This window comes from Rutidosis leptorrhynchoides, chromosome 1 (assembly GCF_046630445.1).
Source record: "Rutidosis leptorrhynchoides isolate AG116_Rl617_1_P2 chromosome 1, CSIRO_AGI_Rlap_v1, whole genome shotgun sequence".
Classification (NCBI taxonomy): domain Eukaryota; kingdom Viridiplantae; phylum Streptophyta; class Magnoliopsida; order Asterales; family Asteraceae; genus Rutidosis; species Rutidosis leptorrhynchoides.
In genome coordinates, this window is record NC_092333.1 from 569003221 (window position 1) to 569026702 (window position 23482).

At 30.3% G+C, this 23482-nt stretch overlaps 1 protein-coding gene and 1 long non-coding RNA gene across 4 annotated transcripts; one reads left to right on the forward strand and one right to left on the reverse strand.

Annotated features, from left to right (window-relative positions):
- Positions 1-19355: 19355 nt before the first annotated feature.
- LOC139881755 (protein LURP-one-related 15-like) lies at positions 19356-20631 on the reverse strand. The gene is made up of 3 exons (XM_071866173.1): positions 20226-20631; positions 19735-19971; positions 19356-19610 (listed from the first exon to the last, which is right to left on the reverse strand). The coding sequence occupies exons 1-3, from the start codon at positions 20445-20447 to the stop codon at positions 19416-19418; spliced, it is 654 nt and encodes a 217-aa protein (XP_071722274.1). The 5' UTR covers positions 20448-20631; the 3' UTR covers positions 19356-19415.
- An 854-nt stretch (positions 20632-21485) lies between these two features.
- Positions 21486-22973, forward strand: LOC139881767 (uncharacterized). 3 transcript variants are annotated; one of them, XR_011771753.1, is made up of 4 exons: positions 21486-21985; positions 22075-22132; positions 22221-22518; positions 22609-22973. It is a non-coding gene; the product is annotated as an uncharacterized lncRNA (long non-coding RNA). The 3 variants fall into 3 exon arrangements; XR_011771754.1 differs by having other exon boundaries at positions 22221-22427; XR_011771752.1 differs by having other exon boundaries at positions 22221-22973.
- Positions 22974-23482: the final 509 nt, after the last annotated feature.

Consider the following 23482-nt stretch of genomic DNA (forward strand, 5'->3'; position numbering starts at 1 on the left):
AACCGTGTATATCAATGCGTATAGCAATATAAAGACACGGGAGAATGAAAAACACTATAACCCCAAGGTAATGGTAGAAGAAAGTAACTTCCTCTGGTGGTAGATGAAAAAGAAGAATGACAGATATGAAAGTTAGGAGTATATCAAGAATCAGAACTGGATGAAGCATTTCACAATCTTTTGGAAGTATGAAATGAGGAAGAAGATGTAGGAGTGGTGAAAATAATGAGACGAAAGGGGTTAATTTATAAGCAAAATAACAGACAGAGCAATCGAGGCAGGTGACCTCATTTAATTAAAGAAGATCTTAATTTACTTAAATTCCGAAGAATCAAATCTTATTTAGATTATGAAGACTTTCTATTCCTTTAATTTCGGAAATCAATCGTTACTACGTCAAGGGATAAGACGCATCTCTATTCTCTATTTCACTTTATTACGATAACTTCCCTCATACGCTTCAAGTAATTGGATTGTGTTATCCATATTATTCAACGGTGATAAAACTCGAATTATCAACTCATATACGTCATGAAAACATTTTTATTGTTAGCCATGACGACCTCACTCAAATTTCGAGACGAAATTTCTTTAACGGGTAGGTACTGTGATGACCCGAAAAATTTCGACTTATTCTGAACCAAATTCTCGATATGGTTTAATATTTTTGACACGATAAGCAAAGTCTGTAAAACTGAATCTCAAAACTTTTTGAACTATTAAATTACCCTTCGTTTATTCTCGATGATGCACGAATAATTATATGTAAATAGATACATATACTATAACTTGAAAACGTAACTAAGTGTTGAGTATATGATACTGTGCATTAAACTTATTTGATTGATTACCTGATTGATATATTTAACTACGGAGTTAAAAGATTATGCCAAACGATTCAAGTAAAAGATATTTACTGAGTCTCTTAAGGATTATGATATTATTACGGTTCTCTGTTGAGAGGTCCACGTTGATTTGAGAAATCTTTCCATTTTAACAATATTCAGAAAATGGTAAAGTGATTTACAAGTAAGAATAAATATGTCAATTAACGATTACTGGACAAAGGTTAGTAGAGATTAACTTTCAACATAATGATTGTCTCGTGTCTCTTGATAAGTTAATTATTTAGTTTTCTTAATATTGAAAACGTTTTACGCTATAGATGAAACCTTTTAAAGAATGATTTTTAATATAACAAATTCGGGAAAACTAAATTATATTTATTCGATTTAGTTCAAATATATGAAAGCGTTCTTCGAAATAATAGATTTTTATTATTATAATGTTTCGATAAAAAGAGGTGAATGTAATTAGTTTTAGAGAACTATAGTTATTCGATTTAGTATGGACACGTTTTTCGATATAATAGAATTTGATTGTTAAAATATTTTTTACGGATTTTCAATAATATGAAAATAAAAATAAAGATAAAATAAAGGTTTCTAATGAGCACTAAAAGACTACAACATTTCATCTCAAGATTGCAAGTTAAAATGATGAAAATCACTAAACCTGCGCACTTGCACGAGAAAAATCATAACTAATTCATACTGACTCGAAAAAGGGTGATTCTGGAGTCCAGACGACCGTAACTCAAAAATATACAACTTTCAAGAAGACACCATATGCGGATCGTGTACCTATCTATGCGAAACGCGTAATGTTTTGTCGACATAAAAAGTGATGGCGACTTGGGACAGCAAAAGTTGTATAAAAATCGATTCTGGTTCCAAATTATTCTATCTCTCTCGAACTCTCATATATCAACGGAGTATATATTATTATTATTATTACTATTATTATTATTATTATTATTATTATTATTATTATTATTATTATTATTATTATTATTATTATTATTATTATTATTATTATTACTATTACTATTATTATTATTATTATTATTATTATTATTATTAGTAATATTATTATTATTAATCGTACTATTATTAGTAGTATTAATATTATTTATACATAAAATACTATGACGGGGTTCTGCTCAAGTGTTTTCAAAACTGGTTGTCGAGTAGGATAGGGCTAAGGAAATTATGGATTATAGCTAAGGAAATTATGAATTATAGCTAAGGAGGTTATGGGTATGATTCGGGGGTTTTGCTCGTGAGTCAAACCTAGTGTTTATCATCTCCGTTACGTCTACGTACTTTCCTACAATATTGAATCACAATATTGATACGTAAGCATTTATATCTTATCTATTATATATTAATAGTGTATCCATGTCTAGTGCTCGAATATATATTTATACATGCTTGTATGCTAAATTTCGTCGTTAAACAGTTTATAATGAATCCTTAAATAAGGTACGTCTCGTTTTGTTGAACTATTGTCAAAATTGACTTTTTGAAACGCCTTTGGATAACTTTTGTATGTCGATCTCGAGCATTAGGATTATGATACACTATGACCAGACCTAGCTTGATAGACATTTATTGACCAACATATATTCTCTAGGTTGAGATCTACGATTATTTGATATTCCGAGTTTCGGTCATATTACGATGAACAATTTTGTGTGCTACTAAGGTGAGTTTTATATGATCCCTTTTTAATTGCTTTTGTAATATATATTTTTGGGCTGAGAATACATGCAATTTATTTTGAAACGCAATGGATACAAGTACATACTAAATTCTACGCTGAGTTTAAACCGAAAATCCCTTAGCTTTGGTAACTAGTAACTGTCAGTACATAGGATATGGACTGGTGGGCGCGAATAATAGTATATGGATCCATAGGGCTTGACATCCCCGTCCGAGCTAGAGCACTAGCCTTTTAACGGACGTATGTTATTTGAGTTTGTGACACGTTGGTTTGCGTGTATTAAAACGAATAGGGTAATTATCATTATAACGTTAAAGCTTAGTTACCAGGGTGCTCTGTTATGTAGAATCTATTGATAAATGTTTCTGGATGAAACAACTGAAATCTTGTGATCCACTTTTATATACAGATTATGCGAAACACTAAAACTATGAACTCACCAACCTTTGTGTTGACACTTGTTAGCATGTTTATTCTCAGGTTCCCTAGAAGTCTTCCGCTGTTTGCTTATATGATAGAAAAGCTATGTGCATGGAGTCTTACATGGCATATTTTTCAAGAAAACGTTGCATTCACCAATTCATCACCATGTACCTTATTTTGACTGCATTGTCAACGGAAGTATTGTTGTAAACTATTATATAAGGTGATTTTCTATATGTAGAAATCATCATATGTCGAAAACCTTTGATTTAAATATTCATTTATGGTGTGCCTTTTCAAAAGAATGTAATGTTTATAAAACGTATCATATAGAGGTCAAATACCTCGCAATGAAATCAATGAATGACGTATTCGGCCAAATGGATTTGGAGCGATCGTCACAATATGTTTCTCATCCCATAATTTAAAAGTATAAAAGTTGTTGAAAGATGGGACTATGATCTCACCTCGAGTGCACGAGTATAAATGTACTTCACAAAGTAAACGTGTGCATGAAAGTTTCTTAGTCTTGACCTAAACAAGTAAGTTGTATCAATTAACCGGTTACGACACAAGGTCGGGCGAAATGTGTTCGATTAGTCTTATGGCTCGTTACGACTCGATTAAATATAGCATGTGAATCACGTTGTCAAGTTTCATGCAAGAATCAAGTATAAAATAAGATTTGAACGATTGCATAAGTGTTTGGTTAAGTTTGACTAAAATTCAAACTCGGTCAAGTCAAAGTCAATGAAAAAGTCAACACGTTCGGGTCGGGTCCCGAACTATGTTTCTAAGGTTTTTAATCATATATAAGCATGTTAGAACAAGTTACATGTGAATCGGAGGTGCGTAGCGTAGCAAACATTTTCTAAATTTTGACCATGTAGGTCAGAACCCAAACACGGCAAATGCCGCACCGCGACAGAGGAGGGCCGCGCCGCGACATTAGGCGTGGCCTGGTACCTGGGCTGTTTTAATTGTTCAAGTCTTGATCCAAAATTCAATTTAGCACAAAACACAAACCGTAAACACTTAGAATACGTATCTTATATCGTTGGAAAGCTCTTTTGATAAGGAATACGACTAACCACTTTTCATCAAGCAAAAACATTAATTGCAATAACTGGAATCTCGTCAAGTGATCATTAAAGGTTTATTTTTAAAGTTTCAAGTTCACAAAATGCATTTTAAGATTCGGGAATCCAATTCACAAATATGATATGCCGTTTTGAAGGTAATGAAACATACATTACAACTAAACACTTATCAATAACATTAACAAGCATTCAATGCATCAAAAATTCATTTTAAAGCTATCAAACCCTAACCAAACTTCACAAACTCATTAATCATGTTCTTGAAGTTTTCTTACTCAACCTACGCATCAAAACGAAGCTAGTGATACTAGTAACACAATTAAAACATGAACTTTAACAATTTAACAACATTAACTCATCCAAAATCAAAGATTAAGCACACCCATTTCAAATGTTCAAACTAGTTACTCAAAACAACGAATTGAGCAAACAAAACATATATTCACGTTATACACGAGCCATAGACACTAACTAACACCATTTCAAGTCAAAAACACGAATTTAGAGAAAATCTAGAGTTTTAGAAATGTTACCCAAACGAGATGAAATTGGTACCAAAACGTAGAAGATGAAGAGAGGATCACGAATATGTAATTTGTTTTGATATTTGCTTCTTGATTCAGATTTGGATGATGATCTTTGTTGAGAGGATTTGAGAGAAAATGGTGAAAGTGTTAAGAAAATGAAAAAAGAAAATGGTGGATAATGAGTGGTGGTGGTGGGATTGACTAGTTGACCTAGTCAACTAGTTTGATCCCTTGGCAAGTTCGGTCTCTCAAGTTTCAAAGCGGGTGCGGGAATTAACCAAACGAATATTTTAAAAACGCTCGAGTAAACGAGTGATTTTATAATTAAATAACGGGAATATTATGAACGTTAGTCAACGGAAACTACGAATTTAAATAACGAAAGATAATATTTAAAAAAAAAGATGGTGTTAAAAATAAATTTAACGGAAAAATGCGGATGTTACATTAGATAACTGGTAAATACCCATGTGTTATGGGGTATGGGTTTTAATACCCACTTAAGGAGTTATCTGGACACTTCTTATCCATTTTCCCTAAATTGAGAAACTAGTCTCGTACCTAAACTTCATCCTCTTCACAAACCCTAATTGATCTAAACTTAAAATTGGATTAAGAGACTTTAGAAACTGATTTCTAGCATCATTGTGAGCATCATCTCAGGTTTGTCTTGTTGAATCCATGTTTTAATTGTTAGAAATTGGGTTTTTATGTTCATGAGTTAAAAAGTGGGTTTTGATGTCAAAATTACTTAATTTGTTGTTGTTTTGATGTAATGTTTGTGGTTTTATGTCCCAAAAGGTTTTATAAACAAGATGTGATGAGTTTTGAGGTTTAAAACGAGTATATGGTCGAGATTTGGTGATTTTTGGCTCAAACCCGTCAGTTTTCCAATTTTCAGTAGCTCAAGAACACACTCGGTCGAGTGTCTTTTGGAAGTGGGCCGTGTGTGTACACACTCGGTCGAGTGTCTTTTGAAGTGGGCCGTGTGTCTACATACTCGGTAGTGTGTCTTTTGAAAAGACAGTCGGTCGAGTGTCTCTACTCATTCGGCCGTGTGTCTACACACTCGGTCGAGTATCTATGACACACACTGCCGAGTTGGGTAGTGTGTCTTTTCAGCAATTTGAGAAATTTGTTTTGGTCATAACTTTCAAACCGTAACTCCGTTTTTGATGAATCAAATATCGTTGGAATCGTATCGAAGAGTAAATTTCAATGGTAAACTTTTAAGAAACTGGATCAAACTTTATTTTGGTCATAAAAAGGGGTTTTTGGGTGTATGCCTTGTTTTGCACGCATTTGAGTATCGTTATGGGTTGAAATTATGATGTAGACTTATCATGTAGTAATTACATGATTGTAGGTGTTGATTTAGTGTATGAATTGATATTTGTTATTGTGCTTTTGGGTTGTTATCAAGACATGATTACTGACTGTGTTATGTCTATTCTCAGGTGATAAGGACGAAGAGAAGGCTCAGTAAGATTAGAATTCTGAGTGCCTTCTGTTGCTGATAATTGGTGAGTGGGATTATCACTTGGGCTACTATATTTATATTGTTGTTAGTTGTCATGTTTAGTAGTTATGTTGTACAGTTGATCGTAGTTAGGGTTGCCATGCTTTTAGTAGTATTAGTTTCCTGTTGTAGTAGTAGTAGTTGAATGGTTGTCTGTGCACAAGTTATAGTTGTTGTTGTAGTTGGAACCTTGATCCGTTAGGTTCAGCTCAGAGAGGTCAACCTAGTTGTGGTTGGGTCTAGTTGGCTACTGTTTGTTGAGTATAGTGCTGAATGATGCATCACCTGCGTGTGGATGACTATACTGGGGATTTAGTAGTAAAGACTATCGGTAGACTCTAGCCCGATCAACTAGTAGTCGTGTGCCCATACAAGCTGCCGATCCTCTAGTTCGAGCATAGTTTCCAATTGTTGTATGCTGCTTGTTGTTGTATGTTGTTGCTGTAGGAGTACAAGTTGGTACTGTATGCTAGACCTTTTGATAATTCCATTCACTTAGCCTTGTGCTAACCCCTCACCTCTTCCCTTGCAGGTTTTGGATTTTAGTGCTAGTATGGACGGGAGTTGGGCTGAAGATATGTTTGACAAGACGAACTCTGATGTCTTAAATTTTGTAAATTTATAACTAGTCGTTTAACGTAACACCGGTGGTTTGTAATTAAGTAATTAACTAATGATTTGTGGTAATTATGTTTGTAATTAACTAAAGGTAATTATGTAAATTAAGTCTTCCGCTGTGATTTAAAAAAAAATCAGGGTGTTACAGTTTTAAATTCGACCGCTCAAGGAACGACCCTAGGTCATATTTGCCCTTGCTAACCCATAGGAAGGAATAATAGATTTAGGCCTAGCAATATATAAATTAAACAATCAACTTCTTCTGTTGATATCCTGAATTGACGTTTTGTGATCTAACGATACCACATAAATAAACCGTCCGATTCGGGCATATCAAAGGTGTTTTATAAGATATATTACTTGACTAGTGAAATGACCCGTAGAACCACGAGTTTTTTAAAACGAAACAGTTTAATTATATGTTTTAGGTATTAACTGAATGTAAATGTTAAGTCATTTAGTTAAATGACCCGTGGACCACGGATTCCGATTAAGAAACTTGTCGTTATTTTTACGAACACATAGAGACATGTATTTACGCATATATATATGTAACGTAATTAATCCCGTAAAGAGAATTCATATTTGAATATTAATATAATAATAATAATAATAATAATTTTAATAATAATAATAATAATAACTATAATGATAATAATAATAATAACAATAAATTAAAATAATTATAAAGTTTACTTAAAAATTGCGTATTTATATTTCTAATAATAATTATTATTAATAACAAATGTTTCTTTAATTTTTTTTAAAAATTAAAATACGGTTATTATATAAAGGTTGTACAATATCCTTAAAAATTTGTACATGTGTTATTGGGTGTTTTGTACAAGATTGTACATTTTATTTTAAAGTTTGTACATATGATTAAGTGTGTGTTTTATCATGAGGTTGTATATAATGCTTCAATTATTGTACATATGGTCAAGGAGGTATTTTACCATAAGGTTGTACATAATGTATCAAATATTATACATATATTCATGTGGGTGTTTTATCATAGGGAGGTGATACTTTCACATTTAAATTTACTTGTTCTGCCATCTTTATATGCTTTTGTTCTAATAATATCCTCAAATAACTTATAACAAAAACTTTGTGTAAGGTCTTTATTAAAGGCAGTTTAGTAAATTTATGTGGAAGAAGTAAATATGATCATGAGAGTGTTTTATATTGTACATATGATCATGTGGGTGTTTTATCATAAAGTTGTACATAATCCTTCATATATAATATAATTAACATGTTAATATTAATATTTTTATTAAATATAATTAATTATTTTAATGATAACATAATGTGGGGCTTAGAATTTTTCTTTTTATTTTTGAATTTTTTTAAGATTGGATAATATTTATTTATGACATCATTATTATAGAGATTTATTTGATATTATAGAAGATTAATAATAGCAGTTATATTCTTATAAGTAATAAATACACTGTTATATTCTTAATTTTGTTTAAACATCTTAGGTAACTAAGTGAATTTATGGACAAAAGTTGTATTCAAGCTCAAATAAAAAGTAACGCTCTCAAATGTGGAGTTTTGAAATTCATTGATTTTTCCCGTGCTAAATCCATTAGAGGACAAATTGTATGTCCATGTCGTAAATGTTGTAATTCCAAATGGTTGTGTTGAAACTGTTCATGCTCACTAATTACGTTATGGGTTTTTATCGGAATACACAACATTGACATTTTCATGGGGAACATGTAGTACCTTCATCACTATCCCATCATAATATTGTTCAAGAAACTTCTTCTAGTCAAGATGACATAAGAGGTTTGGTTCACGATGCCTTAGGTGTAAGTTCTCCGCCTTTTGAAAATGAACAAGAAATGAATTCAACCATTGATGGAGATATTAGTGAACCTGATCAAAATTGCCAAAATTCTGATCACGGTTTAAAGGGTGATATATATAAAATGCTATTAGAAGAATGTAACAAGGAACTATTATGGTTGCAAGTATTCTAATTTATCCTTTATATTATACTTGTATCATATAAAATGTATTTGTGTCATATCCGACAAGGCTTTCGGTATGTTACTAGAGCTTTTAAGAAGCACATTTCATCATCTTACTTCAATACCATCATCTGTGAGCGAAGCAAAGAAGTTAACCAAAGATTTAGGACTTGGTTATGAGAAAATCGATGCATATCTTAATGATTGTATGTTTTATTGGGGAGAAAGTCAACATTCATGTCACGTGTGTAAAGCTCTATGATATGAAAGTGATACGGGGGGTGAAATGATTGATAATTCAAAGTCACGCAAGTCAAATAAGCCAACTAAAGTTTTTTGTTATGTTCCTTTAATTCCAAGACTAAAAAGGTTATACATGTCGGAGAAAATAGCAAAGGATATCAGGTGACACAATACGGGTCTAACTCAAGGCAAAAAATTTAGACATCCAATAAATGGTCTTGCTTGGAAGGCATTCGATGTAGTGACCCGAACTTTTCCATGTTTATATATATTAAATGAAATTGATATTTACATGATTAAATGTTTCCAACATGTTAAGCAATCAAACTTGTTAAGACTTGATTAATTGAAATGAGTTTCATGTAGACAATTGACCACCCAAGTTGACCGGCGATTCACGAACGTTAAAACTTGTAAAAACGACATGATATATATATATATATATATATATATATATATATATATATATATATATATATATATATATATATATATATATAGTTAACATGATATTATGATAAGTAAGTATCTCACTAGGTAGATTAACAATACGTTATATACATAAAAATGAGAATATTGAATTAAGAAACTCGAAACGATATATATAACGATTATCGTTATAACAACGTCTTACTAAATACATATGTATCATATTAAGATATTGTTACAATATATTTAACATGATAAAATGATAATTATATATATCATTAAGTATGTTAACAAAGAACTACATATGTAAAGCAATACTATTAACTTAAGAATTTCGAAACGAGACATATATGTAACGATTATCGTTGTAACGACATTTTAATGTATATATATATATATATATATATATATATATATATATATATATATATATATATATATATATATCATATTAAGATATATTCATACATCATAATATCATGATAATGCAATAATTTAACATCTCATTAGATATAATAAACAATGGATTAACAACATTAAATGAGATCGTTAACTTAAAGGTTTCAAAACAACACTTACATGTAACGACTAACGATGACTTAACGACTCCGTTAAAATGTATATACATGTAGTGTTTTAATATGTATTCATACACTTTTGAAAGACTTCAAGACATATATCAAAGTACTTCTACTTATCAAAAATGCTTACAATTATGTTCTCGTTCAATTCCATCAACAATTCTACTCGTATGCACCCGTATTCGTACCCGTACAATACACAGCTTTTAGATGTATTTACTATTGGTATATATACTCCAATGATCAACTCTTAGCAGCCTTGTGAGTCACCTAACACATGTGAGAACCATCATTTGGCAACTAGCATGAAATATCTAACAAAACAACAAATTAATGGAAACTTATATGCTAGCTAAACATCACGTTTTTCACCATCATCATAAACACATTCACTTTTCAATTTTTATGCATCAAACTCATCTCTCTCAAGTTCTCTCTTGGTTTTCTAAGTGTTCTTCATCATTTTCTTCATAATCTAGCTCAATCTAGTTAACCTAGATCAACATACAAAACAACAACTCAAGAACACATCAAGAACACTTTCAGTTTACTAGCTTACTTCCAATCTTGCAAATTCATTTCAAGTGATCATCCAATCTCAAGAAATCTTTCTTATTTACAGTAAGATATCTTTCTAATTCAAGGTAATACTCATACTCAAACTTTGATTCAATTTCTATAACTATAATAATCTTATTTCGAGTGGAAATCTTACTTGAACTTGTTTTCGTGTCATGATTCTACTTCAAGAACTTTCAAGCCATCCAAGAATTCTTTGAAGCTAGATCAAATTTTATCACTTCCATTAGGTTTACCTACTAAACTTGAGGTAGTAATGATGTTCATAACTGTGACGACCCGGAAATTTCTGACCAAATTTAAACTTGATCTTTATATGTTTCCGACACGATAAGCAAAGTTTGTTAAGTTGAATCTCGAGGATTTTAAAATATGTTCATACATTCATTTAACCTCGACCAAATTCCAACGATTCACGAACCATTAAATGAACGGACATGATTGTATATATGTGTGTAAATATATATATATATATATATATATATATGTATATATATATATATGTATATATATATATATGTATATATATATATATATATATATATATATATATATATATATATATATATGTATATATATATATTATAACTTGAGAATATTAACAAAGTATTAAACGTATTATACTTTACATGATCGTCTTTGTTTCAATATATTTATCGATGGAATTAGAAGATGATATCAAATTATTGATTTATTAGAAACATTGAATCATGATTTCGAGTCTCTATTGAGAGGTCCACTTTGATTTAGGAAACCTTTCCTTTTTAACGGTATTCGGAATAAATGGTAAAGTGATTTACATGTAAGAACAAATGTGTCAATTGACGAACGTTAGACAAAAGTTAGTGGAGAATTGGATTTCATAATATTCGACTGACCTATTTTCAAATATGAGTAAACGATTTCAAAAACTGAATTATTATGATCTATTATGTTATAAGGATAAGTTGATTTTATAGAATTAGAAGAATTTAAGTTTTATATTATAATTATATATATATATAGCGTTTCAAGAACGTAAACGTAATACGACATAGAAAATTCTATTATTTAAATATATATAATAATCTTTGAGATATGATTATTTTGGAAAAACTAAAAATCTTATTATTAGATAAATGTTTCAAACATATATATTATGTATAAAGATTATAATTTTAAATGAAAAGATAAATATATATATATATATATATATATATATATATATATATATATATATATATATATATATATATATATATATATATATATATATATATATATATATATATATATATATATATATATATTAAATTACTCATAAAACGTTTCGATTTAAAATAATACATTTTGGTAAACAATGAGACGTTGATTTATAGAAGCAAATGACCACAACACTCGAATGTTTAGGTTATACTTTGAGTGGGTTAGTTTTTTCATTGAATTAAGTATTATTATTTATAAAGGTACTCGTCACGAAACGTAAAGTATAAATTTTCTCAGCGTACGAAACGTCGTTCGAAAAACCGAAAGTGGTACATTAGTCGAGTGACAATGTACGAGTCATCTGAACAAAAATTACAATTTAACTAAGCACATAAATATAATATAATATTTATATAATTATATAGATTAAATATAATATATATATAATAGTAATAAAAAGTGTCGCCAGGTTTAGATCGTGCATATGAGCTGGAGGATGGGGCTATGCGATCGCATGGCCAACCCCCTTTGAACCCATGCGATCGCATGGTGAAGGAGGGGAGGTCAAGTTCTATAAAGCTCGTCTGTTGTCTGGCCGAATCCATATATCTTTCTCTCTATTCTCTCTACTTATATATTTATATTATTATTAATATTAAAATTATTAATATTAATCTTATTAGTTTTAGTATTAGTATTATTAGGAGCGATATTATTAGTATTATACATAAAATATTACGACGAGGTCATGAGCGGATTATTTCAAAAATGGATTTTATGAGCGGGATAGAGCTAAGGAAATTATGAGTTATAGCTATGGAGGTTATGGGTAATGTTTGAGGGTATGCTCGTGAGGTCAATCTAGTGTTTATCATCTCCGTTGCGTCTACATATTTTCCTGCAATATTAAATCTCAATATTGATACGTGAGCACTTATAACTTAACTTTTATATATTATTAGTGTATCCCTGACTAGTGCTCGAGTAGTTATGTTTATGCATGCTTGTATGATTAATTTTGTCGCTAAATAAATTATGATAGATTATGAATTTGATACAAATGCGATTGGGATAAGGTATATGATATGCATGTCATTGGAAAGCTGATGAAAAATTAATAACTTTTCATTTAGAAAGCGCATGGTTTCGATGAACGGATTAAAATATATAGTCAATTGAATTATCTATAATTTTAAGTATTATTGTTAAAATGATTATTATTATTACTATCGTCGTTATTATCGTCGTTATTATTATCTAATAATAATAATAATAATAATAATAATAATAATAATAATAATAATAATAATTATTATTATTATCATTATCGTTATTAATATAAGTATTATCATTAAAAATTGTTATTTCTATTATTATTACTATCGTTATTATTATCAAAGTTATTATTAATATCATCGTTATTGTTATTATTATTATTATTATTATTATTATTATTATTATTATTATTAGTATTATCATTAATATTATTATAATATTTAGTATTATTATTATCATTATCATTAAAATTGATATTAATATCATCTAATTATTATAATTACTATTATCATCATTATTATAGATGCGAAATAAAAGAGAACTAAAAGATATTAAACAAATCGATAAGGAAATAATGAGCATGAGTATCATGATGAAATTAAAATATTGTAAGATATTGATTTAAGAGAAAAATATCGTTTTCATTATTTTTATCATTATTATTATATTAAAAGTATCATTTATATTAAAACTATCACTTTTACTAAAATTATCAATTTAATAGAAATGTCATTATTATATAAAATATCATTATTATTATCATTTTAGTACTATTATTATTATAAATTATAATTTTGAATAGAATTATTATTTTTATATAAAATACTGTTATTACAGTTAATATTAAAAAGTATCGTTATCGTGATTAGAATTGTCATTTTATTTTAATTAATATCATCATTAGTAAATATAAATATTGTTATTATTATTATTATTAGTAGAATAATAATTATTATTACAAAATAATACAACTTTTACTTATTATTATTATTATTATCATTATTTTATCAAATAGATATGTGATACAAAGATATTTTTACCACACGTAATATAATTACATTAATAATACATACCACTATATTTTTATGATATTAAGTGAATTTATAAATTTTATTACTTAAGATATATAAAAGTATATTTTTATTATATATAAACTATAATATAAATTTTAATTTATTAATAAATGATTTATATTATTACTTTAATAAAATCTATTAAATATATTTAAATATATAAAACGACTATACTTAAGTTATATAATAATCATGTATAGATTTTAGAAGTCATTTTTGGATCAAGTTGACTTTTGCATATTAATCTCGAACATTAGGATTGTGATACACTACGGTTTGACCTAAATTGTTAAACAGATATTGACCAACATATAAATATATATAATTAATATAGGTTCGTGAATCCGAGGCCAACCTTGCACTTGTTCAATGACGACATATGTATTTTTACTACGAAATACAATACTGTGAGTTTCATTACTCCATTTTTATATATATATTTTGGACTGAGAATAAATGCGCCAATTTTATTAATGTTTTACGAAATAGACACAAGTGATCAAAAACTACATTCTATGGCTGAATTATGAATATTGAATATCACCCCTTTTTAGCTTGGTAACCTAATGATTAGGAAACGGGTATGGCCCCTAATCGACGCGAATCCTAAAGATAGATCTATGGACCTCGACAAGTCCCATCCGGGGTACGGATGCTTTAGTACTTCGAGATTATTATTATTATACAGACGAGAGGTTCTGTTTGGGGATATTCTATGCATTAAAGTTAAGTCGGTTATCAAGCGTTCACCATATGAATGATTTTTAATTCGCGGGTTACGCGTGTTATTATGTACTCGGGTTACGTGTACAATTCAATATCTGAAATCTTGTGGTCTATTAAAAAGATGAAAATGAATGTTTATGATAAACTAATGAACTCACCAACCTTTTGGTTGACACTTGAAAGCATGTTTATTCTCCGGTTTGAAAGAAATCTTCCGCTATGCATTTGCTCATTTAGAGATATTACTTGGAGTCATTCATGACATATTTCAAAAGACGTTGCATTCGAGTCGTTGAGTTCATCAAGATTACTATTTAATTATTTATAGTTTGGATATATTATAAAAGGGTATGCATGTCTGTCAACTTTCGATGTAAATGAAAGTTTGTCTTTTAAAACGAATGCAATGTTTGTAAAATGTATCATATAGAGGTCAAATACCACGCGATGTAACCATATGATATTGTATTCGTCCTTATAGATTAGGACGGGTCGTCTCAATAATATCATTTGATTCATACATATAAAACTATCTTATTCAAAGATTTAAACTTGTAATCACTAGGACATAGTTTAGTTAATTCTAAATTTGTTCGCAAATAAAGTTAATCCTTCTAACTTGACTTTTAAAATCAACTAAAAACATGTTCTATATCTATATGATATGCGAACTTAATGATTTAAAACCTGAAAACACGAAAAATACCGTAATACCGGACATACGCCGTTGTAGTAACACAGCGGGCTGTTTTGGGTTTGATAATTAAAAACTATGATAAACTTTGATTTAAAAGTTGTTCTTCTAGGAAAACAATTTTTCTTATGAACATGAAACTATATCCAAAAATCATGGTTAAACTCAAAGTGGAAGTATGTTTTTCAAAATGGTCATCAAGATGTCGTTCTTTCGACGGAAATGACTACCTCTTTAAAAAATGACTTGTAACCTGTATTTCCGACTATAAACTTATACTTTTTCTGTTTAGTTTCATAAATTTTAGTTCATTATGAAACCATAGCACCTTGAATAACTTAAAACGAATTTGAAACGAAGAAATGATAGGTAAAACAAAATTGGATAAATTTGCTAGTTTTAGCTACGAAAATTTTGTAATAAATCTAGACTAAACATATCCTAATTAATTTATATTGTATTATACATATTATGTAATCTTGGGATACCATAGACACGTATACAATGTTTTGACATATCATATCGACCCATCTATATATATTATTTGGAACAACCATAGACACTCTATATGCAGTAATGCTTGAGTTAGCTATACAGGGTTGAGGTTGATTCCAAAATAATATATATACTTTGAGTTGTGATCTAGCCTGAGACTTGTATACACTGGGTCGTGGATTGATTCGAGATAATATTGATTTATTTCTGTACATCTAACTGTGGACAACTAGTTGTAGATTACTAACGTTGGACTGCTAACTTAACAAACTTAAATCATTAAAACATAATAAAAAATATTGTGAATATATTTCGATCATAATTTGATATATATGTACATATTTGTTATAGGTTCGTGAATCGAATCGACCAATGGCCAAGTCTTATTTTTCGACGAAGTGAAAATACGTGAACGTGAGTTATAGTCCCATTTTTAAAATCTAATATTTTTGGGATGAGAATACATGCATTTTTCTAAATGTTTTACAAAATAGACACAAGTACGTGAAACTACTTTCTATGGTTGAATGATCGAAGCCGAATATGCCCCTTTTTGCTTGGTAACCTAATAATTAGTAAACCAGTCTACTAATTGACGCGAATCCTAAAGATAGATCTATTGGGCCCAACAAACCCCATCCGTTGTAGCGGATGCTTTAGTACTTCGAAATTTATATCATGTCCGGTGGATGTCCCGAAATGATGGGGATATTCTTATATGCATCTTGTTAATGTCGGTTACCAGGTGTTCACCATATAAATGATTTTTTATCTCTATGTATGGGATGATGTTTACGAAAAATGGAAATATGAAATCTTGTGGTCTATTATTACGATTGATAAATATATAGGTTAAACCTATAACTCACCAACATTTTTGTTGACTTTTTAAGTGTGTTTATTCTCAGGTAATTGTTAAGAGCTTCCGCTGTTGCATACTAAATTAAGGACAAGATTTGGAGTCCATGTTTGTATAATATTGTTTGAAAACTGCATTCGAAGACATATATTGTTGTGTAATATTATTGTAAACCATTATGTAATGGTCGTGTGAAAACGCTATATTTTTTATTATCATTATTTGATAATCGTCGTAATATTTTTAAACCTTTATCGATAAAATAAAGGCTATGGTTTGTTTTAAAATCGAATGCAGTCTTTGAAAAACGTCACATATAGAGGTCAAAACCTCGCAACGAAATCAATTAATATGGAACGTTTATAATCAATATGAACGGGACATTTCATTCGATGCTTGGTATCCAGACTTTGCATCAGATCCTCGTAACGTAAGGCTTGATCTTGCTAGTGATGGATTTAATACTTATCGTACTATCAGTACATCATATAGTACATGACTTGTTTTGCTAGTTCCTTATAATCTATCTCCTTGGATATGCATGAAAAAAGAATCTATATTCTTTTATTCATATATACCATAGAGTACCTGAATAGCTAGAATTTTTGCAATTCCCTACTAAGCATAGGACACCAATGTTCTGCATTTATCAAATCCCAAAGGTGGCTTAACCAGAGAACATCCATCCAGCAAGTTTGGGTTAACCCGCTGAATTTATTTCATGAAGGCGCCTAGGTACAAAATTTGCATAACCCAGTAAGGTTGGTCCTTTGAACAGAACCATAGAAATGGCACCAGAAACGCAAACAAGAGTACTTAAAACCTTTGTATGGCCTTCAGTCTTAAGCACATTCACTGTCTCCACACTACATGTACATTACCTTACACGACGTTAACATATAGATATGCCTAATACTTAATTGTGCTGATATGTCTTGGATATTTATACATATATGTAAATATACAATATTGAACTTACATATGTATACATATTCACATACATAGTTGCAAGCATTTATTTTGAAATCAATATTTGTTCACTCGATATATTATGTTTTTCAGTCTAGTGCATTGCATGCGAATGATCCACAGTAATCATATGTAAAAGGTGAGTAAAAGTCAACTACTATTGAGTTTGTTTAACTATTATGGTCTCTCGGTTCATATTTGATCGTGTATGCTTTGTTTAGCAATTTTTAATATATTTTTTTGTAAGTACTGCAGTTTAGCAATGTTGCCGTTTTTTTGGTTTTTTTTTTTTTTTTTTTTTTTTTTTTTTTTGGTTTTGATAAGGGATATTATAAACATGTAGTTTAGTTGATACTTTTGTAGAGAATATTTTATGACTGTTGGGCTGCTTGTTCTTAGGTTGTGTTTGTAATATAGCATAAGTTTGAAGATTAGTGATTCGAAATGGAATTGAGTTGTTTTACTCTCTTAGTTAAAATGTGTTGTTTTGTTCTCTATGATATGTTTGTAATGAATTTAGAAAATGAGTTGGATTATGCTTTTGTGAAAATATGTTGGTGTTGTATATAATTAATTATACATGTACAATTATAAATGTTAAAAATTGAAATATTCTTGACAAGTATAAGTGTAATTGGTAAAGAGCACTTAATAATTGACATATATTCGACAAGTATAACTTAAACAAGTTTAGGTGTCAAAAACTGAAATATATGTGACAAGTATAAGTGTCAAACAGTAGAGTGTTCTTAACAAGTATAGATGTCAAAAAATTATATATATATATATATATATATATATATATATATATATATATATATATATATATATATATTATATGTATATATATATATTATATGAGCATTAAAATGATAGTTGTTTCTTCACACTCTCAAGCGTTAGAAAGTGAAGAAGTTTTTTGGACACTCATATTTCAGACAGGAAGTGTCAACAATTTAATTTGTTGTTAGAAACAATTGTATAATGTGTTGCAAATTACACACTTCATTGTAGCGCATATATAACTGTATGAGTAATTGAGATTATAAAAATTAACCATCTATGTGAGATTTTGAGTAGTTAAAAGAGGAGCTAATAATAAATTGTAAAAAGTCTGAACTTCAATAAAAATTCACACTTGCATAAAAATTCTTATTATAAATACAATTAATTAAAACTGAATGGCAAAATTACCCTTAGACCACAGATAATGCAGGCGTTTGTTGCATGAATTAGCCCACAAACGCCCGGAATGGGGCGTTTGTGGGCGTTTGTGTTGGGGCGTTTGTCAAGAAAGCACGGGCATGAAAATGTGCGTTTGTGATTTTTTTTTTTTTTTTAATTCTTTTCTACCTTTTTCACCACTTTTTAATCCAACCTCCAATCATATTTTGACACATCACCCACAAACGCCCTTACAAAAGCCCCCCATTACAACTCCCCCCAAAATGTCATGGCCCAGTCACAATTTTTCCCCAAAAAGTGCACCTCACCCACTCCACGTCACAATCACCAATATCTGTGGTCTTAGCCGTTTGATAAAATCACATTCTAAAAAGATCGATATGAATTTTTTGAATTGCCACGCAAAAACGAACTTGATGAGACTATTATATTACAAACAAATTTGATTATACAATCTCACTACCGATATCCAGTTATAACAACTGAAAGTCCATCCAATGTTGAATCGAACTAGCTAGCTATAAACTGAAACATTGAGTCAAAATATATAACAAATCATATTCATCACATACAAATTAGGAAGTGAATGCGTGTATATATAGATCTAGGAAGCAGTTGCAAACATGATTTGCGACGTCGATGCACTAATTTGTTCACCATACTCTTTATCTACGCTTTTCATCGCATCGACAATAGTAATAAGTGCAGTCACAAATGCATAGTCCACATTCGGATAAATTGTCACCATAAATTTGTCTTTATCAAACTTCTCATTCTTTGATTTTTCAATTTTGTGCATCTACAATAATTAGTCCATCGATCATTAGTTTTCGTATGTACTTTAAATTCAGAGCATTAGGACGATTGGCATCAAATTTCTAAAAAATATTAGAAAACGTACAAAGCTTAAGTACGAAACTTACTTGGGCGATTATGGTTGAAGAATTAGAATGCCCCATAGAGATTGTGCATTTTCTCTTCGACCAGCTTCCTTTAATCTTGAAATCACAAACATTTGCTTTACTCGTTTTGTTTGTTAAGAACACTTCTAAACTGGTCTTGAACTGGATTATGTTTGGTTGTTTTGTGCTAAATATTAGTTTCGAACTGGCTGTAGTGTCACCCATAAATACTTTCCATCGATTATGCTGACTCAAAATCTGATCATGTAAGCAATTTACTTAGGATACAATTTCTTGTTAACACATTTCAAATCATAATCAATCACAAATCATTACTGCATCTGTCTCAGACAAAAGATAAAAAAGAAAAAAATGACTGTCACATGTATTTTTTCTTTAACTTACAGTTTTACATTTTACTTTTTACCTTCCTGTTACATTCTTATTCTTATTCTTATCTATTTATAAAAGTGAAAAATTAATTTTAAACAGTCTTTGAGTATAATAATTACCTTATCTCGCAGCTTGACAATTGGCGTGCCATCAGGATAAAGGAGCACTCGTTGATGATGTAACGTTGTATCGCGTGGTTTTACTTTAAGCAGGATTTTATGATTAATATCTGTGATCACAAGGTTTCCACCTGAATTCGGGTCGACTATGATATCAAATGGATAAGGTGCCATAAACTTAGACCCGATCACACAAACTGAACTTGATGCAAATTGAGCCATTATCACCAGCAATCTAGCTTGCAGGTTTGTTGTAGTTCCAGAATATGAATTTGAGAAAGGCTTTTTATAATGTTTTAGGTAGTTGACTTTTAAGCAGGTCAACTCAGTAATGTACACGGCTGATTTATGGGCGGCTTTTTCTGACCAAAACACCACACAAAATATTATGTGTTCACCAAGTTTTCTAGCTATCATGGGAACGCGAAACATTTTGTGATACTAAACGTATAAAATATATTATCCAAATAGTTAAGTCTGTAAATTACTCGACACTTGCTAATATTGAAAAATTTAAGACACGTAGTACTCGTATCAAATCAAATATGAGATCTATATAAAAGGAATAGATATTTGACTATTTGTTGACAATTAGGAGCATGGATTATTGGATGCTAACTCCTAACTTGCATTAACTTGTATAGACTTTATAATTCAACCGAATTTATTATTCTGTTTTTATAAGTCATTCATATTCATATTCATATTCATATTAATATTATTACACGAATTTTTCTAATGACAACTATAAGAGTTGTCATTAAAAGATAAGTCAATGCAAAAAAGTGTAATGTACGAGGTAGTTATTTTCATAAAAAAGTTAACTTTTATTAATGTATAAGTATATATATCATGTCCAAAACTTTTAATGACAACTCTAATTAAGGGTTCTCATTAGAAAATTATTAGTAAAACTATTTTGTAGTTAACTTAAAATTCATATGTTGTTTCATATATAATATTATCACTTATATTGTAACAACCCAAATTTTTATTGAGGTACATAACAACAACAATAAGACTCAATCTCGTCCTTGCGCAGTCGCAAGTATACACTTGTTTATTATTTATTAATATATATCAAGTGTTTAAATTAACAAAATTAGTTACTAGTTTGAAAAGAAAAAAAAAAAAGAAGTTAAGAATGGGACTTGGGATGTTAAGAAGCTAATGGGTAAGGGTTAAATGTATAAATGAAATAAATATATAAGGAAGTATAATAACTGGAATTTTAGTTCATTTCTTAAAAAAAAAAAACAATAATAAAATAGTAGGAGGCGACGACTGGATCAAGGAACAGAACAACAAACTCAATCTACTACGGAGTAATTTTTTAGTGAAATCCTCCAATTAACCTCATAACCCCAACACTAAAGCTCATCATCTTGATTGATTTGTTGGAAGAAATTTAGGGTTCCATCTAAACCCTAATTGAGATAAAGAATCAATTTACTAAATTTGATTCATTATTATGTGATAACAGTTGTAGATGATGATAGTATATAGAAAATTAACATCATATTAATTCTAATAAATGATTTGTTCAAGATTGATGTTTTGACATTGCATGAACTTGATATCTGGTTTTGTTAGTCAGATCCCACTGATTGTGTGTTATAATGTGTAAAAAGGGGATTAAGGGCATGATTAATGTTGATAGTGAACATATGAATGACATGATAATATAATGTGAATAGGTCGTTGCGAGAAATCATCAAACGATTGTGTGGCAAAGGTAGCTAGATCATTTGGAAATCAAGGTGAGTATACATCTAAGTGTTTAAATAGTCTTCTGTGTTTATGAATGTATGAACTTACATGTAATTACCATTTGTGATGTGATGATAAGTGTGGTGGAAGCACAACCAGGTGTCTGGACCTATCGATATGAATGGATTGTGTTAAAGGTATGTATGTTATCTATGTGATTACGCGTAGCGTGGAGGTAAACTTTCTATCTATGTGCTTTCGATTGAAAATTGATGATGCATATAGGTATTGATTGGAGGGCCTAAGTGACAATTATGGTATTATAGCCTAAGTGGCGATCAATGATTTATGGCCGAAGTAGCGAATGTGGGAGCATGGCCTAAGTGGCGAGAATTGGGGGCCTTGGTGGTGAATTGGCATAGTATATGTGGCAATTTGTTGAAACTTAAGTGCGATTATTGTGGCTAAGTTAAGTGGGGCCGAAGTGGCGAGGTATGTGTAAGCTAACATGTCAAAGCGTACCCAAATCCCAACGCCATGAGCTGTGCGCGTATATAGAATGATTACTTGATTAATTGATGTTGTATGTACATGCATATATATGATTATACCAATTGTATTCACTATTCACCAGGCTCATGTCTTACGCCTTTGTGCTTTTCTCTCCTTATAGGTCTAAGTGGTGCTAAGAGTAAGGATAAAGTTGTTGATTGATTCGTTATTTGAAGTTGAAGTGAAGCCCGTATTTTGGTGGTTGAGTTGCAAGTCTTTTAAGGTAGTTGAACGTATTGTAAGGATTAGAATCGTCCCTTGACCAAGCTCTCGTATACTTGGTCTTTTTATGTTTGTGTTATGGCCATTTATGGTCTTAAACGTGTCCACTTGGAAGGTTTTAAACGTGTCCACCTGGAACGAGTTCGTTTGCGGATGAATTAACGTAGGTTGGTATGTATGATAAATCACGTAAGCAGAAATCTTGAATCATATTGGTGGTCTTGTAGAGAAATCGTTTTAATAAATGATTATGTGTAATGTGTTGGGGAGTTTAAAGGTTTGATGGTAATTAACTTAGTATTGTGTATGCCTAGCAAATCAAACCCACAATCTTAAAAATTGGTCCATTGGGTCTCAATTTTAGGGTCCAGTGGGGTCTGAATTCATAAAGGATAAGAAATCGAGCGGGTCCAAAATTGAACTTTTTATATCTAACAGGTCCAAATGGGTCCTACGTTTTCGTTGCGTGTTTTTGCCGTAGGATTTCGCCGCGCGTTTTCGTCGAGCATTTTCGCTGAATGTTTTCGTCGCGCATTTTCGCAGCTCGTTTTTGCAGAGAGTTTTCGTCGCGCGTTTTCGACGATTTATTTCAACGCGCGTTTTCGAAACGCTATTTTGCAGCGCCTTTTCGCCGCGCCTTTTCCGGCTAGTTTTCGACGCGCGTTTTCACATAGAGTTTTTGCCTAGATTTTTCGACGCGCGTTTTTGGCGCTCGTTATGGATGCGGGTTTCGATGCACTTTTCTGAAACGATGTGATTAAGTGTAACGTGGA